The 19,213-nt window shown below is 29.5% G+C and overlaps 1 protein-coding gene across 7 annotated transcripts; it reads right to left on the bottom strand.

Annotated features, from left to right (window-relative positions):
- Positions 1-625: 625 nt before the first annotated feature.
- On the bottom strand, positions 626-16,497 carry LOC108859902 (trihelix transcription factor ENAP1-like). 7 transcript variants are annotated; one of them, XM_056986427.1, is made up of 4 exons: positions 16,182-16,497; positions 14,859-15,490; positions 7,400-7,422; positions 4,671-5,066 (listed from the first exon to the last, which is right to left on the bottom strand). In XM_056986427.1, the coding sequence occupies exons 1-4, from the start codon at positions 16,319-16,321 to the stop codon at positions 4,719-4,721; spliced, it is 1,143 nt and encodes a 380-aa protein (XP_056842407.1). In that variant the 5' UTR covers positions 16,322-16,497; the 3' UTR covers positions 4,671-4,718. The 7 variants fall into 7 exon arrangements, with proteins under 7 accessions (XP_056842410.1, XP_056842409.1, XP_056842407.1 ...); XM_056986430.1 differs by lacking the exons at positions 4,671-5,066; positions 7,400-7,422 and adding an exon at positions 626-799 and having other exon boundaries at positions 16,182-16,492; XM_056986429.1 differs by lacking the exons at positions 4,671-5,066; positions 7,400-7,422 and adding an exon at positions 3,260-3,357 and having other exon boundaries at positions 16,182-16,493.
- Positions 16,498-19,213: the final 2,716 nt, after the last annotated feature.

Raw genomic sequence — 19,213 nt, 5'->3', positions numbered from 1 at the left:
TATTTCATTATTTTCCACTTTCTATATTTTGAAATGATATTTAAGAAGATTTTGTAAATTTGTTTTGCATATGGAAATCGTATTATGACTCATTAAATAGAGAGTCAATTATGATCTTTTTATTTCGAAATCGAATTTTGATTATTCTCTTCCTTTCAACTTTCCATATATTGAAATGATATTTAAGAAGATTTTGTAAATTTGTTTTGCATATGGAAATCGTATTATGACTCATATTAAATAGAGAGTCAATTATGATCTTTTTTATTTCGAAATCGAATTTTGATTATTCTCTTCCTTTCAACTTTCCATATATTAAAATGATCTTTACGAAGATTTTCCAAATTTGTTTTGCATATGGAAATTGGATTTTGACAAATATTAAATAGTGTGTGAATTAGGAACTAATTAGATTCGTTTTCCATGATTTGCATATGAAATTAGTTGCATTATTTTCACTTTCTATATCCCTTTATTATTAAAAGTGAAATAAAATAAAAAAAATAACCTTCAAATGGTACTATATTTACATGATGCCATTAGCTAACGTGTCAAACAGCCAGGATTCCTCAGACCCATTTTCGAAATACCCACGGCAATCTAAGTAATTCACAAATAATGCCATTGGACTGAGTTTAAATAGATAATAATTGCCGGAACTTTATAAATCGGTATATAACATAGTTATATGTTAACTATCGTGGGCTTGCACACATAAGATTCCAAACCTGTTTAACATGATCTCATTCGCTGGTCATGAACATGAGACTGCACATGGCCTCTCCTATTGGTTTGGAACCTGCAAACATAAAAACATACAGTATATTACAAAGTTGCTATTGTTTGTATAAAATAGTCATTTGCTATTGTTTGTATAAAATAGTCATTCGTTCATGCAAATATATATAGTGTCACATATACATTGTAAATTCCTAAACCTGCAAATATATTCGTCTATTGTTAATGAAGTGAAATTATTTTTATAGAATTACAGTATTTGCAATACGTTCTGACATCATTTTAGTCCTATATTTGTTTTGGTACGCATTTTATAAAATCACTTGGTACATACATATTACAAAATTGTTTAATTCCATTTTATTCCAACCAATCGGTTTGTTAGTTTAACATCAGGAAATTTTTAAAAAAAATTTATGGTCAAGATTACTATACAAAGTTGAAATGCAATTAAAATCCCAACGGAATAAGGAAAATGAGATAAATTAGGGAAAGTTTTATGTCATCATCTTCTCCACGCAAATTTGGTTTTCAAATTACTGCTTTTCCATACAATAAGGCAAGCAAAAATATGCTATTATAGCTTTCGTTGATTGCCATTATTGACGCTAGCCTGGATATGAGATTATCATTATTTGACGTAATTAATATAACTTTTGAATACAATACTCAAAATGGAATCCTTGATTGCATATCAAAAATTGTCCAAAATAGTCTTTTTGGCAAGATATTAACTTCCAAAATTTCCGTCTAAATTTCAATTTATTCAATTGTGGATTACCAATTAATTTGTTTAGTCATATATTTTCATATATTACATATACATATTGCATTTATGACACTAAATTTATAAACTTATATAAATACATAGACGGGACTGCTTTTAACATATCATCTTTCTAATTTTTACTTCACTCTTGAGTTATTTTTCCATTCATAACAATTGAAATGGCTTAGATTTTTTTAACGATTTGAAGCCATACAAGTCCATGTAAAATATTATAGCTAATGTAATTCGTATGTGGAAGCAGTACTCTGGTGTTGTGGTAGAGACCATTGAAATTGTCTTAGTTGATTCTAAAAGTAGGTCAGTTGTTCACTGTCTATGCATTCCTTTGATAAACTTATGAATACCATTTTGTGGTCATATTGTAATTCTTCTTGTGTTTTTACTTTATATTTTAGGGAGATATGATCCATGTACCGTGAAGAAAGAATTCGTTAGCCAATTCGATCTTTTAATAAGTCAAAGTGTTTCCATAATTGATAGTGAATTTCACTGGAATGCACTTTGGTGGTCCTTTCATATGAGCTAAAATATTTTTATTTTAATCTTACTGCCAGGTATGTACACGTTAAGTTGTGGCAAATGGAAAAGTTGCTCAAGTTTTACATAGTTGTCTGTGTTTTACATTTTTTGCAAATTGATTGGAGTGTTGGTAGGTTACAGTTCTAATTCTTAAAAACAGTATTAAGTGATTTTAACATTTGTTTATGGTGACATTATTTTTTGGATCATGATAAAGTGAATTCAAGCAAGTGACTGCCATTGATGGATTTTCGAAAAAAAAAACTGAGCCTGATGATATTCTAGAGATCAGTCTTTCAAAATGAGGTATTACAATTTTACTACTGAATAAAAAACTAACGTGACTTTAAATTTATGCTCAGTTATTTTCCATATGTTTTATAGGATTCCAAACTGTGATTAATGAAGAAAAGAATCAGGGATGAGCTGGTTCTAATATTTGTTTTTGCTTGCAACGTTTAGTTATATTTTTTTGCTTTCATATTTTATGTTTCTCCGTCTGTTTTTGTTTTATTTTAAACTTATTGTTTTACTATCTTTTTCTATGTTTTTTTTGTTCAAAAAATCATTTGTTCATCTTCATCATGTTAAACAATGTTTCTATGTTTAATTTTATTAACCACTAATACTATCTAAACCAATATTTTATTAAAAATTAATACAGTTGTAGCAATCTCTCAATACTAACCTTATTTAACTGCAAGAAGATTGATTTCCAATTTCTTGATTGTTAGCAACTAGTTGGACCGAAAATAAGGTTGATTCCAATTGCAATACTCGAACTTTCAAAGCGAGAGACGGAAAACATGACCTAGCTTTCGCCAGCGCTAGACAGAACCTGTTAAATTAGATGTCATTAACCTTTTTTACTTCAGAGAGAAAAGCAAAAGTAGTAAGTATTTAGTGTTTTTTTTTCTATTATCAAATCTCGAACCTGAATACATTTGTGAGGTTTTGATTGCCATCTTCGATCTATTCGGTTACATGGTCAGAATATTTTGAAAGTGTTGATACGTTACGTTCTCCAAGCCTTATTACAATCTATTTCAGTTGCGTTTGATCAATAAGAAGAAAAAGACAATCGGTGAGAAAACGTTGGCTAAACAGACTTATCAAAAAAAAAAGAACCTTAGCTAAACGAACATCACAAATCATTCATAATAGAATATATTTTGATAAGATTGAAATAAGATTTTCTTAATTACCGTTCTTTACGGGAAATCCACCTCATCGATTTTGGTTTTGGAACCACCCTGTTCGATCTGGATTCCCTTCTTTCTTTTTGTGTGCAACAGATTCCTCTTTTTTCCCTTCCATCGATATATGTTATTTTCTTTTCATTTTGGGATTTTATCGTCAATTGTCAACATTCCTTATAATATACACACTAACATACTTTCTTCTTTAAAAATGGGGAAGCCATGGGCCTTTAGATAGAACCAGTCCAACACAAAATAACAAAAACCACAATATGTTTAGTTATTCTTTATATAGTAGACATATTCTAATAATTTGTGATACTATAATATTTGTTTATGTGACAATCGAGACAATGCTTTTATACAATATCTAAATACCTACAAACATATTTAACTATTAAACCAATATAATTTCGTATTTTGGAATTCATTTTTAGTAATGTCGTTTTCATTATTCTCATATTGTTACCCACTACCACACTATATGTATATATAGAAATCTTACTTATTTACATTGAATTTTTTTCACCCCGCGCATGCGCGCGGGTCTCACTCTAGTGTGTTATTATTGAGTTACAATTTTGACTTACCCCTTTGAAAAAGATGATAACTCAACTCTTAATTCAACATCAAACAAAATTCAATGTATTAGAAGTTGAGTTAAGAAATGTTTTGTGTTATGTTAGTTATCTTACGTTTATTTTAGTTTTTAACAATTTAAATTTTTTTAATGCACCCACTATCTCACGTTAAGATGTTCGAATTCATAAAAACAATTATTTCTATTTGAATTAGTAAAACAAAAATGTTCATATTATTTTAGTTGCTAATTCTGTTTAATGGCTAAAAATTTACAAACATAAAATTTTATATATAAATATATAGGTATTTTTAGAATATACAAAAAGTATATTTCCTTCATTTTTAATATAATATATTTTGTTTTTGTAAATTAGTTTATCAAAATTATAAAAAATGTTATTATTATTGTATTCATTATTTTAAAAATTATACATACTACAATTTATACATCAAAAATGTTACCAATCAAAATTTTTAAAATTATAATAACTCATATTTTTACTGCGAACTCACTACATAAATCTACCGTTTATACCACATAATTTTTACTGCGAATTACATCAGATCCTAACTTTTATTGTAATTCAACTCTAATTCAACATGTCATCTTGGGAGTCTCCTAACTTCATTGAAATTTATACCTATAAAATAAACATGCCACACATGTGGATTAATCAAACTAAAGTAGCCTCCTTACTACGTAGAGCTATAAATATTAGAATACCGACATGCATGTTTGGTATGATTCGTCCAATTTTATAAATTTCAAATTCCCACATATGGTTTAAGTTCTACCACAATTAGAAACTTATAGGTTGATGATATATAGATTAGATTCTAATAGATAAGTTCGTTTTTTTTGTCAAAGATTTCATTCATTCATTCATATCTCAAAATAGAGTAATAGACAAACATTGTTTGAAGAACACACCCATAGCAATTGCAACAGCCAAACATAATGCTGTGCACTGATAAAAGTTAAATGATAGGGGACTGAAGAGAGTGGCAAGGTGACAACCTGCGATTTCGTTCGAATCCATCCTTGGATGCAGGGCAGAGAAGAGGACAATGGAGTCCAAAATTACTTGAAACTTTGAAAATCCAGCAGATGATGTTGAAGGAAGGGCCACCTGCAACGTTAAAGCTTCGGCTGCAAGGGTTGAGACCACATATAATATCCTAGCTGAGCTTTGAGAGTTATGGGCTTCATCAAGACCATGGATACACCATCCAAAACCACTACAAGAAAACAGCGTAATTCTGACGGACGTTCTGACGGAAAATGAGTTCCTCGGAATATTCCGAAAAATTTCCGAGGAAATTCTGAGGAAACACAAATTTTGTGTTTCCCCGGAATTTCCTCGGAATATTCCGAGGAAATTCTGAGGAACTCACTATCCGTCGGTATTTTCTGATGAAGTGCCGAGGAAAACATATTCCTCGGAATAGGATTTAAAGATTTGATTATAGGGTTTGTGTTCTTCGGAAAAGCCTCGGAAAATTCCGAGGAAATTGTGAGGAAAAACAAGTTTTGATTATAGGTTTTGTGTTCTTCGGAATTTCCTCGGAAATTCTGAGGAAAAACAAGTTTTCCTTGGAATTTCCTCGGAATATTCCGAGGAAATTCCGAGGAAGTAGGGTTTTTTTAACCGAAAACAACGTTTTGCGGTTTGAATAACATTTATATAAACCTTATTAAGTGTATTATACTGATTATGAAGTCAAAAATTGATGTGTTACCTATAATAAACACTTTTCCGATTGTATGAACGAAATCCCCACAACATAAGAGAAACACTTATACACTTTAATGAACGGTAAAGAGAATACTTACAATTCATTTTGGAATTTTGTTTTTTCATGGTTTACGATCATCTATACAAAGAATCATTAATGGTATGCATTACATTTGTATAAGAAATGATATAGAGCAAAAAAAATTGATATTTTGAAACCCCAAACATGTTTTCGTCTGAATTTCCTCGGAATATTCTGAGGAAATTCTGAGGAAAAACAAGTTTTCCTTGGAATTTCCTCGGAATATTCCGAGGAAATTCCGAGGAAGTTTGGTTTTTTTAACCGAAAACAACGTTTTGCGGTTTGAATAACATTTATATAAGTCTTATTAAGTGTTTTAAACTGATTATGAAGTCAAAAATTGATGTGTTATCTATAATAAACACTTTTCCGATTGTATGAACGAAATCCCCACAACATAAGAGAAACACTTATACACTTTAATGAACGGTAAAGAGAATACTTACAATTCATTTTGGAATTTTGTTTTTTCATGGTTTACGATCATCTATACAAAGAATCATCAATGGTATGCATTACATTTGTATAAGAAATGATATAGAGCAAAATAAATTGATATTTTGAAACCCCACACATGTTTTCTTCGGAATTTCCTCGGAATATTCTGAGGAAATTCTGAGGAAAAACAAGTTTTCCTTGGAATTTCCTCGGAATATTCCGAGGAAATTCTGAGGAAGTTTGGTTTTTTTAACCGAAAACAACGTTTTGCGGTTTGAATAACATTTATATAAGCCTTATTAAGTGTCTTAAACTTATTATGAAGTCAAAAATTGATGTGTTACCTATAATAAACACTTTTCCGATTGTATGAACGAAATCCCCACAACATAAGAGAAACACTTATACACTTTAATGAACGGTAAAGAGAATACTTACAATTCATTTTGGAATTTTGTTTTTTCATGGTTTACGATCATCTATACAAAGAATCATCAATGGTATGCATTACATTTGTATAAGAAATGATATAGAGCAAAACAAATTGATTACTTTAATGAACGGTAAAGAGAATACTTATATAATTTTTTAAATATTTATAAAACCTTTTTGTGATTAAAACTATTTTTTGTAATTATTAAATTTGTAATTATAAACTATAATCTATTTATGCCAATTTTTTATATATTTTATAAAACCTTTTTGTGATTAAAAACTATTTTTGTAATTATTAAACCATATTCTATTTATTAAAAGGTCTTTTTTATATTTATAAAAACCTTTTGTGATTGAAAACTATTTTTGTAACTATTTAACTATAATCTATTTATTAAAAGTTTTTAATATATTTATAAAACCTTTTTGTAATTAAAAACTATCTTTTGGATTTTTAAAATTTATCTTTATTAAAACTAATTTTAAATATTTTCAATTTATATTTATTAAAACTATTTCTAAATATATTTTTTTCAAATTTCGTCGGAAAACTCCGAGGAAATACCGACGAACCAGTCCTAAGAAATTGTTCTTCGGAATTTCCTCAGAAACTCAAGTCCTCGGTATTCCCTCAGAATTTTCCGACGATGAAGTGTTTCTCGGAATTTTCCGACGATGTAGTGTTCCTCGGAATTTCCTCGGAAATCCACGTTCCTCAGTGTTTCGTCGGAAATTTCCGAGGAAATTCCGAGGAAAAATGAATTTCCGAGGAATTTTTTCCGAGGACTCTTATCTTCGGTATTTCGTCGGAATAACGTTATTCCGAGGAAATACCGACGATTACGGCCGTCAGTATACCGCTGTTTTCTTGTAGTGAACCTCCATTTTTAGAAGCAACAGTCCCTGAAACCATAGAAAACAAAACCAACCAGACAAAGGTTCTAATACCAAACCCATACGGAGGTACCAAAACGGGATAACACAGTGTAACATCCTCATGTAGAGGTAAAGACAGATCGCTTGCAACATCCTCAAATTGAGGTAAATGAAGATTCAAAGGGAGGGTAACATCCTCATTCAGAGGTAAAAGACTCATCTCGAGACAATTAACACCTAAATCAAGCCAAGGGAAACTGTGCTCATATCTGCACCAAGCAGTAGAAACACACATTCCGAATGACACGAAAACAGTCATGGTTACAATAATGGTCGATGCAAAGAAACTCAGAGGAGAAGCTGCACCAACAGGAACCAGAGAGCTGCAACGAGGGAGGAAGGCGACGGGATTGACGGAAGATTCGAGGGTTTGAAGAGGAGGGGCGAGGAAAAAGGGAACGTCTGGGGGTTCTGGAGGTTCTGGAGGGACGGTGAGAGTGAGAGCTTTAAACGGACGAGACTTACACAGCGACCACGGCGGCGAATCTGGAGAAGGTCTGAACCGTGACGGAAAATAAGTCACCATCAGGGCCATGGAGAGGGAGCAGAGCTGCTTCAGCGGGAAGAGGAAAGAACGGCGGCGTTGGAGCGGAGGGGATTCATCTGAGCAGTGCACCTTGGGAAGCGGGCCAAAAAGGATTTCTCTAGGGCGAACTTAGTAGAGTTTAATAGATAAGTTCGTTTAGCTTGTAAAATATTTATGGAAACGGAAGCAATAAAATCGAAGAAGCAACTAGGTTGGGTGAATACTATATCTACCAAACTATATCAACCTCTCATGAAGCAGTTGATTCCTTTACGACTCATTCTTCAATTTCCATGGGACTCTGTTTCGTAATTTTTTTGATTCGATTGTTTGAGAAGTTGGAAATGCTCAAACCATATACGTAGTTTTTCCCTCACTGACTCATGCAGTAATTAAGTTACTATAAACTATCTGCTGTAATTTTACTTATCCAATAGAAAACTGATTGAAGCTAATTTATTTTAAAATTATGCAATTAATCGGTTATTTTCCTGATTGGTAGTTAGTTGTTCAATGATATTTTGGTTGATAATTTGAGTATTGAGATGATTAATATATAATCAAACATAAACAGATAGATATAAGAATATTTAAGCTATGCAAAGAGACAAGCATCCGATGCTCAAAATATATCTTATAAATCTAAGAGAAAGAAAGGGGACGTGATTAAGAATTAGTAAGACAGACAATCAAAAGTATTAGTTTAAGCAAAACTCACATAGGAGAGAATATTCTTCCAACGGAAAAGGTTATAAGTATAAGGAGGCATTATTGAGATACACGTCAACAGCTTGAAACTTCACTCTGATTGGTTAGCTGTAAACGCGGTACCCGCTATTGCATCATTAACGAGTATATATGTCACCGAATGTAATAACCTAAGTTATTATATACTTCGCTCTCTCCGAATGTAATAAATAAACTACATTACTTGGGTATATGCCAAAACTAGTTTTTTCCTGTCAGATTTGATTTATGCGTTTGAATAAAACAAATACATACGCGGCCAATGTTACTATATTGATAAGCATACAGTCGAAATCGTAAAGAGCATTGAATATTTGAATCAATTTGGTAGACAGGAGAAGTAAATACTAATCATTTAACCTCTATTGATTGTGTTGATGAATAATTCTAATTTTAAATTTGTATATATATTTCCTAAATACCCGATTTCTTACTATGGATATATTCATTTTGAGTAAAATAAATTAGGTTGAGCTTTTTCTAAACCTAAAAAGCTATGTATGTAGCGTACTTAGTGCTAACAAATGTGTCCTTTTGTTTCTGTACCTAAAGTTTAAATCACTAGAATCAACATGTTATGTACCACGTACATAGACATAACATCAAGTGGATTTATTTAAGAGTTTAAGATTTAAGGTTTAGTATTTTTAAAAGTCAATATTTAGTGTTTATAATTTAGATTTAGGATTTATCCAATGATTTAAGGTTTATCCAAAAGTTTAGGATTCAAAGTTTAGTATTTTACCGACAGTAACAATTTTTAAATATATTTTTGTTGGTAATTACCACTATTTTTATTATTTTTAAAATATTATATAAATTAGAAGTTCTTATTGTTTTTTTTTAAGATTTTGAATCTGAAATGACTAAATATTATATCTTATGTTTCCAAATGTAAGTAGTTTTAGCAAAAATAGTTTGTTTCACAATATAAATAGTTTACATATTTCAATGCACTTTTTTATTTATTAAATATTGTGTGACCAATAAAATAATATTAAGTTTTTTATAATTAGTTGAATTCATTGATTAAACTATATTTCTTTTTAAACAACAACTTTCTTAATATTTGCGTTTTTAGACAAAATTATTTACATATCGAAACGGAAGGAGTATTGATTAGTGAACCTATAAATTTAATTTACGAGGTAAATTGACAAATAACCGTTTGTTCATTGGATCAGATTAATAACAAAGAAGCAGAGTTTCAACAACCCGAACAGCCGCAACTGCAACTTCTTTTTTTCAACCAACGCAACTGCAACTTACTATTGAGCAGTAATATGCAAGTTAATATTCAAAACATAAAAAATGCAAGTCTTTTAAAATTTAAACTTTAGATTTCAATTGTTTATAAAATTCGATATTTTTGACCAAAAAACTAATACCATTGGTAATATGAAGGGTGTGATTGGTAAAACTTAGAGTAAATGAGAGTAATAAAGTGTAAATGAGCGAAAAACAAATTAAAGAGAAAAAGTAATGGTGGAGTAAAAAGTTTTATATCCATAGTGAGAGAAATAAAGTTTTGCGCCAGAAATTCATAAAAACAAAAAAGTTACTCATTAAATTTTTTCATTTTATTTTGATTGGTTTTATCATAGCATAACTAACTGAAATAACATTTTACTCTGATATTTTACTCTAGAAAGACTATCCGATCAGACTCGAAATGTATTGGTCTTACAATATGTGCATGCTGATCTGTACCAAACGTACATGTTCTACATGCAATCCTTAACACAACCATGAAGAACACGAAAGTCCCAATTTTAATATCTTTTCAAAATTCACGTTTTCTTTAAATAGAAAATCGGCAATCAATCTCAATTACATACGTTCAAGTTTTATCGTACAAAAAGAATAGCTGAATGGTTTTTAATCAAATAAAAATTAAAATAAGGATACAAAGTGTAAAAGAAAAACTAACTAAACTTTTAATATTTCTTCAAAAAGAATAATACAAATTATAAAAGAAAATCAACAATTTATAACTTTTACAGGATTTCTTAGTTGATAATAAATCCCATGAAGATCGATTTTCCGTTTTAAGTTTTTGGGTTTAACTGGTAAACATCACAAGAACACCAAGAAGAAAAAAAAATTGCAGAATGATGAGTAATGATTATTTTTTTTACCAAATTTGATAAAATAATATTTTATTCTATTTCTATCTACGATTAAAAAAATTTAAAAGCCTATTCCTCGTAAATAATAAAAAGTTAGGAATGTTAAAAGAATATAATATTTCTCTTAAGTCTTTTGGTTACCCTTTTTCTTTCATTGTAACAAAATATGCCTAGCTAGAAGGCTAGAAGTCAGCCTTCTGTTTATTTAACTAACAAAACCGGAGCTAAAATACAGTAAAAGCTCTATAAATCAACGATGTTGAGATTTCAAGAAATTATTAACTTAAATAGATTAATTTTAAAAAATTAATTTTTGGATTTTTATTTTTAAAAAATATTTTAGTGTATAAAACTGAAAATAATATTTTATTTATGATACTATATATTGACTAAAGTGTATAGATATATATTTTGACTATTTTTATTAGATTATTGATGTATTTTATGTATGATGATTACATATTATCATATATAAATTCATTTTTATATGTAGTTAGATAAGATTATAAATAAAATTAGAAATGAAATTTATTTTTTAAAATGATAATAAATCAAAAAGTTTTGTGTATGTCTATATAATTTTTATATATAATAATTATTAACTTATGATTTTAATAAAATTATATATTTATCTGTGAGTTTTCAAAATATTACTCCCTCTGTTCCTATTTAAGTGGAGTTTTAAGATTTTTATTTTGGTCCATAATATGTGATGTTCTCACTATTCTAGGTAAAATTAAATATCATTCAAATTTTGTGACCAATTCAAAATCATGTACTATTTTGTTATTGGTTAAACTTATTTTATTTAATGTGATTTTTATATAACCAAGATAAAGTGCATAAAATTTTGTATTTTCTTAATAATTGTGTAAAAACCTTAAACATCACTTAAAATGGTACAGAGGGAGTATTATTTTATAATCTTATCAAATTGTGTTATAATTTATGGTGGAAATTGGAGAAATTTATTAATTTATCTTGTTAGTTTACCAAATATTAATTTTTAGATTCTCTACTGTAAACCGAATTAAGCAAAATCGGTCGGATAAAAATAGTTTAGTTCGGTACGATTCTGTTATGATTTCAGAATTCTAGCTGATTAGAGTATTATGCATCTAGCCTCTGTCACCGACTCACCGTAAATTAGCCGGAGAAATCACTGTGATTACTGTAATTGCTAATCTGAGCTGATGAGAACCAGCCTCATGTAGCAAATGCAGCCAATAATACTATATTAAATTAAAGTGAAGAGTATAAACTTCAATATATAAAGCATTTATCGAAAACTCAATATTTTCGAAAGGATTAATCCATTGATTTTGAAAAATTTCAAAAAATATGAAAATCTAGTTTTAGTGTATAGTTTTTTCGAGCACTGACATAAGATGATGGTCAAATAGTTTAGAACCTTTGTAGTCTACGTTTCTCTAGATAATGAAGATTTTATAATGTTAATTCCATTGATCTAAGCAGTATATGAAATTTTACAAAACTAAATATTAAAAAATTAGAATGATTCCTATATGCCATGAAAGATAGTTTAGAATACATTAATTCAAATGTAGAATGTGGTTTGAAAATTTTAAAGAAAAGTGAAAGGTATAAACTTCAGTAGATAGAGGATTTACCGAAAACTCATTATTTTATAAGCGGTTAACCCACGGATTTTGAAAAAAAAATCAAAATATGAAACTATGGTTTTAGTGTATAATTTCATCGAGCATTAACATAAAATGATGGTCAAAGAATTTATCATATATTAATTCACAATCTAATCTATTAAAATTGAAGTACAAATGAAAAATAACCCTTAATTTTTCTTAGTATTTACCAACTTGTGCCATTCCCTTAAATAATAACTATCCATTTAAAATTATCATTAACTATCTATCTACCTAAATATTCTCTAACCATAAAAGAAATGATTTATTCAACAAAAACAAAAGAAATTTTGAATATGCCAACGTGAATCACTTTTGAGAACCATCATTATTTATAATTTTTAAACAACCTTATAAATTTAAAGTATATAAAAGAAATAATATCAACTATTAAATATTTTAAAATTAAAAAAACAACATAATATATCAATAATAAATTTAACTATTTATCAATTAAAATATTTGTAAGTTGATCACCTATTTAACTGATTTTTAAATTTGTCCCAAAACAACATAATATATTAATAATACATTTAGCTCAACATAATATATTTATCATTGTTTTCAAAATCGTACCGGACATTGACTCAGAACTATAGTTGGATCAATGGTCGGACCGGTCCAACGGTTCAACCGGTTTTTAAAACTGTGTGGGAATCTATGTCTATTTTATCTATAATATTAAAACTAAGATATAAATTATATTGTTTGAAAACATGAATAGTAAATTTAAAAATATGTTTGTTTGAAAACATGGATAACATGTTTTAAAAAAAAATATTTGTTTGGAAACATGGATAACAATTTTTTTAAAAAGTTAGTTTGGAAACATAGATAGTAGTTAAAAAAAACAGTTTTGTTTGTAAATATGGATATCATTTTTAAAAGGACGTTCGTTTGAAATAATGGATAGCAGCAGTATATTAAAAATAGTAATTAGCTTATGTTACTAAAAAAATTGAAAGTTCTTTATATTATTAGAAACTATCTATTTGAGTCTGTTTTAAAATATACGAAAATGGGTTAATATCTATATTATTAAAGTTGAAGTACATTTGGAGTTTGTTTGGAAACAAGGATAGTAGAATAAATGAAATATATTTGGAAACATGGATAGTAGAATAAATGAGATATGTTTGGAAACATGAATAGTAGAGATGTGTACTTTCTTTTATTTACACATTTAGCCATTGTATTTTCAATAAATTAATAACAAATGAGAATTGTTTAAAAACATAAATAACACATTTTTATTTATTATTTAATCAATATTAGGTTTTACATATGATTAAACGTTTGGTTTAGTTTATTTTACTAAAATATTTTTATTTTAGTTTCAATCGGTGGAAAATTATGTACCTAAAAATATTGTTCAAAGATATGTTTTTGTGAATAAAATAATAACTTAAATCAAAATAATTAAAATGCGTTACATTTATTACCATTTAATTTTTTACTCCATATAATTATTTTACTTGATAAAAAAACTTTATATTTCATTTAATTTAGCCAAACACATAGAAAGAGTTTTTTCATTAATTTATAAAATAGTTAGATTATTTGTCCATTTAGGTATATGGTGTTTCTTTCGAGTATCGTTTTTTTTTGTTTGAAACCAAATCCCGCTTGAATATTATAAACGTATGTGTGGATTTTGAGGTTGCTCATTCTGGATCTGGATGTATAGAAACTTTAAAATATCTAAATAACCAATGTATCTAAAACTGGTTCTGATATTTATAACAAAAATAGCCATATAACTTTATTCGGTCGAGGTCTTTTGAATATTGTTAGTTATAATATGATACATCTAAAATATATAACACTAACTATGAAAAATAAATATTGGTGTATAAAAATATATTTCATGGTAGTTAGTTCAATTGAAATAAATATATTTAAAATATTTATATGAACTGAAAAAGAAATCAATATAAAAGTAGTGTACATTTGGATTCAAAATCATTTCTTTTAACCACAAACTACACATATATATTGATTTGTATACAAATTTAAATTACAATGTAAATATTTAACTAATATAGAAATATGTCACATTGTTTAAACAAAATATCAATGTAAAAGTATTGTATAATTGCGTTCTAAAATCATTTATTTTAACAAGCCAAATAAATATGTTGATTAGAGAAAGAATAAAACAGAGCCAGAGAAATATATAGTTTACTAGAGACTCTATGTGTCGAATTTATTATAAAGAAAGTTTTACTAAGATAAAAATACATTCAATAATTATAAACAAATAATATATTTTATAAAAAATAATATCCGCGCTTTCGAAGCGCGGGTCAAAATCTAGTAAAGATTATATCTTTTTACCTGAAGCAGCTCTACGTTTCCCAAGCTTGGACTTCTCAAGCTCCATTTGCATATCCATCAACATGTTCATTCGTTGTAACTCAATCTCATTTGCAGCTTCCATCCTCTGCTTCTCCAATTCAATCATCATCCCCTGCTTCGCACTCTCGATTCTCTCGTACACTTCTCCTAACTTGAGAATCGCTCTCGCCAGCTCCCTACACGACGATCCTTCACCTTCACCAACACTCCGATCTACTACACCTTCCACTCGCCGATGCTTCCTCGCCACAAACCCCCAATCACCCTCCACGTCATCATCATCTTCGTCGTCCTCGTCGTCATCGTTGAGAGAGCTTCCGCTCAAAACAGATCCCGCCGGTTTCGTCACCGGCGATCTGAAAGCTCCGGCGGCGGTGGATTTCTTCGCGGCGGCGGGACCGATCAGGAAGTCTAGCCTCTCGAAGAAGCACCAGGAAGACGACGAAGGCTTGGCCTTCTCCGTCTTGTACTTCTTCTTCAGCGTGTCGATCCGGTTCTTGCACTGCACGTCGGTCTTCGGCTGGCCGTTGCCGCCGTGGCGAGAGTTGACGGCGTCGGCGACTTCTTTCCAGTCGTTCTGACGGAGGTTTCCGCGGCTGAGGTGGACGTACCTAGGGGTGGGCATTTTATCCGTGAAATTTGATTCGATTCGTTATCCGTTACTATTCGATCCGAAAATTCCGAATATCCGTAAGCTTTCGAAGCAAAGCAAATACTAAAATTCAATATCCGTTAATATCGAAGCAAATCACAAATACTAAAATTTTGGGAAGCGAATATCCGATCCGATCCGTCAATATATAAATACATGTATATTTTGATTATATTTAAAATTTTAATTGTATAAAATTATTATTCTAACATATGATTTGACAGATTCTATTCATATTATTACTAATATAAATATTACATAAAAGGAAAAAAACATTTATGACAATTATAATTTTTTTCTTCAGTTTTGTGTTATTATAATTGTTAATTAAGTTTAAAATTTTACAAAATATGTAGATTCATTGTATCTTTTAATTTTTATCCTTTATATCATGCAAAAAAAAATATTTTCCAAAAAAATTTGTATCAAATTTTTAAGATTATTTGTATTAATCAAAACAAATGAGATATCCGTAAGTATTCGCAAATATCCGCAAATATCTATTTATTTTCCGGATATCCGTTTTTCCGAATATCCGTATTTTTCCGAATCAAAGCAAATCGGAAAATTAGATATCCGTAACATTCGAAGCAAATCACAAATACCTTCAAAAACCCGGATATCCGATCCGTGCCCAGGCCTAGACGTACCGGTCTCCCCAGGCTTCGATCAGCGTCGCCGTCGCGTCCTCGCTCCACCAGTCCTCGCGTCCCGGAGGTACGCGGTGAGAGGAGCCTCCGCCGCCGCTCTGCGATTGGGACTTCGGCTGAGTCTCCGGCGTCGTCTCCATTCCGAAGGGAGGGAGGGAGGGAGGGAGGGAGGGAGGGAGGGAGAGAGGCTAACGTGAGAGGAGGAGAAGGAGAGGCTTAGAGATAAGGGTAGGAGGCAGAGAGAAATCGGATTTTATGATTGGTTGATTACCGGCGGTGACGTCATCAACGGCGATTATCCCTCTTCTAACCGAACTAATCTTTAACTTAGTACATCGAGCCCGGTTTGGTCCTAAATGGGGTCCCACCCACTAGTATTGCCAATTTGTCAAGCTTTGTCCAATGCGTAGTTAAATGTTAATGATTTTGATTAAACTACCTTAATTAAACTCATACACTGCTGATTTTAACTAGGTATAAACATTTTATCTGTTAGATTTGATTCGATTCGCTATTCATTTCGATTAGAAAAATCTGAATTTACGTAAGTTTTCAAAACAAAACAAATTATAAAAATCAATATCCTATAAAAACGAAACAAATCTCAAATATTAAAAAAAATTGAGATCGATATGTTCTAACTTTTATATAAATAAATGTATATCTATAATTAAATATAGAGTTTTAAGTGTGTAGTGTTATATAATTATTATTTAATATGAATTTATTAAATTTTATTTTATAAATTAGATATAAAATAATAAATTAAAAAGAAGAATATAAAATCCTTATACAAAACTACAATTTTTCTAAAAATATTTGTTTTATAATACAAAATTTCATTTTAAAATTTATAAAACATATAGTTTCACTATTTTTTACTTCATATTTTTATTATATAAAATAAATTCTAAAAAAAATAGTATTATTTTTTCTAAATTTAGTTGTGTTGAACAAAATGGATGAAGTATTTGTTAATATCCGTGAATATTCGTAAATATCAAAAAAATTCTGAATATCTAAAACACTGAGTATCCATATTTTTACGAAGTAAAGCAAATTGGAAAATTAGATATCCGTTAATACAACATAAAGCACAAATATTAAAAAAATAGGGTATTCCATTTATCAATATAAATCACTGCTCAATTGTATCGAATGATAAACAAAAAAAAGAATAATAAGATATTTATATAATTGTGTATTCGTGTGGGTAGATCACGTACGTACAGGAGAGTTTGGAAGCGAAAAATTAAGGGGGTGTTATTAGATTGTGTATTTATAAAGAGTTATATAGATTTGGATTTTATAGAGATTCTAGTGTTATTCAAATAAGACTTTTCAAAACTATGTTAAAGTCTTGTGTTATTAGTTTATGAATTTGTAATGAGTAGTTACAAGTTTACAAAAATCTGGAGTTATTGGATTTATTATTTTGCAAAATCATTAAAAATCTTGTGTTATTCAATACAAATGAAAATAATTGATTTTATCATGATTTCAAAGTATGTTGTTATTAGTTCACTGATTTTTAGTATTTTTCTTCACAAAATCTGTGAATCAAAGTATTGCACATTGATCATGTATTTTCAAAGACTTTTTATAATTTAACAAATTTTAATTCTGGGAAACCCTATCACCTTCTACCGTAACTCTAACACGTCTGTTACCATCTTACCAAAAAAAAAAACACGTCTGTTACCTCTTATCACTGTAAAGTTTAAACACAAGTTTGATATAACTAGTAAAATACCAATTAAAGACACAAACCTATAAATGTTTAAACTAGTTACAGACGCAACGGTAGCGACAAGTGGGAAGTGATACAGAGGTCCTTATCAAAAGCAAAGAGAAGAAAATTAAGATTTTGAGCAATGAGAAAAAAATATGAATTATTGCAGACAATGTTAATGAAAGAACTATTGCAGACAAGAAAGACGAGAAAAAACAAAACCAAAATACAAACTGAAAAATTGGAGAGATAATGTACAACAACAAAATATTTTACAATATCTAAAGATAAACTCTGCAAAAGTTTATGATTATCTTCAGTTAAAAAATCTAATAATCTACAAAACTCTTTAACAAAATTTTAAGAAAATCTAAAAGTCATCAAAACTTGTATTAAATTGAGCAAACTATTTAGCTTTGAAAATCATCAAAACTTTATTTAAATCACAAACCAATACACAATAGACTATAGTGTATATGGAGTGAGTAGGCTAAGAGTTAGGTAAAGGTAAGAGGGATCATCTAAAAACGTGTTTGGTTTATCATAGACTATAGTGTATATGTTTCGTGCCGTGTCTTTTTCTACATGTCCTTTTGCTCTCTCACACCAATTAATATGCCACTCCATGCCTAATCACTACTTATAGAAGTGATGTTAGTTGAAACTGTTTTAGGAAGAGTTGCCAAATAACATGTTTTGATATATAGACTAGTTCTTTACTTTTTTTTATCGGAACTCTAGTTATTTACCTATAGAGCCATACGTGAGTACTTATTTGAAGTTTTGAACTAGTACAATTACGTGTGGAAGTAGGCATGTAAGATGTGTGATTGTAATAAATGTGACATGATTAAACGTCTTCAAGAATCAGTTCGAGTATTCAAGAGGAATGAATGCTAGGCTGCAGCAAATTTAAGAGGATTGATGGATTGAACCAATCGGTGATTCAGAAATATTGTAATGTAAAACAGAACCAAAACATAAATTTTGATTATAGTCCTAGTGAGTAGTGATCCTTCTTAGTATATGAACGATTAGTTGCAAACGCCATGTCTACATATGGTTACGATTACTATTAGTATCCAAAGAGTAAAAAAAATCCTCGTTAAGTCCTATAAACCTATTGATGTATATGGATTGGATGGGTTAGCAACAAGTATTTGAAACTGGTTGATATATGTTGGTCACCATAAGACTCCACTTCAATACAACTATTTGCAAACTAAAATAACGTTTCAACTAACATCACTTCTATAAGTAGTGATTAGGCATGGAGTGGCATATTAATTGGTGTGAGAGA

This window comes from Raphanus sativus, chromosome 5, assembly GCF_000801105.2.
Source record: "Raphanus sativus cultivar WK10039 chromosome 5, ASM80110v3, whole genome shotgun sequence".
NCBI lineage: Eukaryota > Viridiplantae > Streptophyta > Magnoliopsida > Brassicales > Brassicaceae > Raphanus > Raphanus sativus.
The sequence above is the reverse complement of the archived record's forward strand: the minus strand, read 5'-3'. Positions and strand labels throughout refer to the sequence as shown.

What these genes read in the sequence shown, in the direction of transcription:
- LOC108859902 (XM_056986427.1), bottom strand. Translation starts at nt 16,321, where the DNA reads ATGGAGACGACGCCGGAGACTCAGCCGAAGTCCCAATCGCAGAGCGGC. An exon ending in GAAACGTAGAGCTGCTTCAG is followed by an intron (nt 7,423 to 14,858) that starts GTAAAAAGATAT and finishes CTATGGTTTCAG; the next exon opens with GGACTGTTGCTTCTAAAAAT. An exon ending in CTGTTGCTTCTAAAAATGGA is followed by an intron (nt 5,067 to 7,399) that starts GGTTCACTACAA and finishes TTTTCTTGTAGT; the next exon opens with GGTTTTGGATGGTGTATCCA.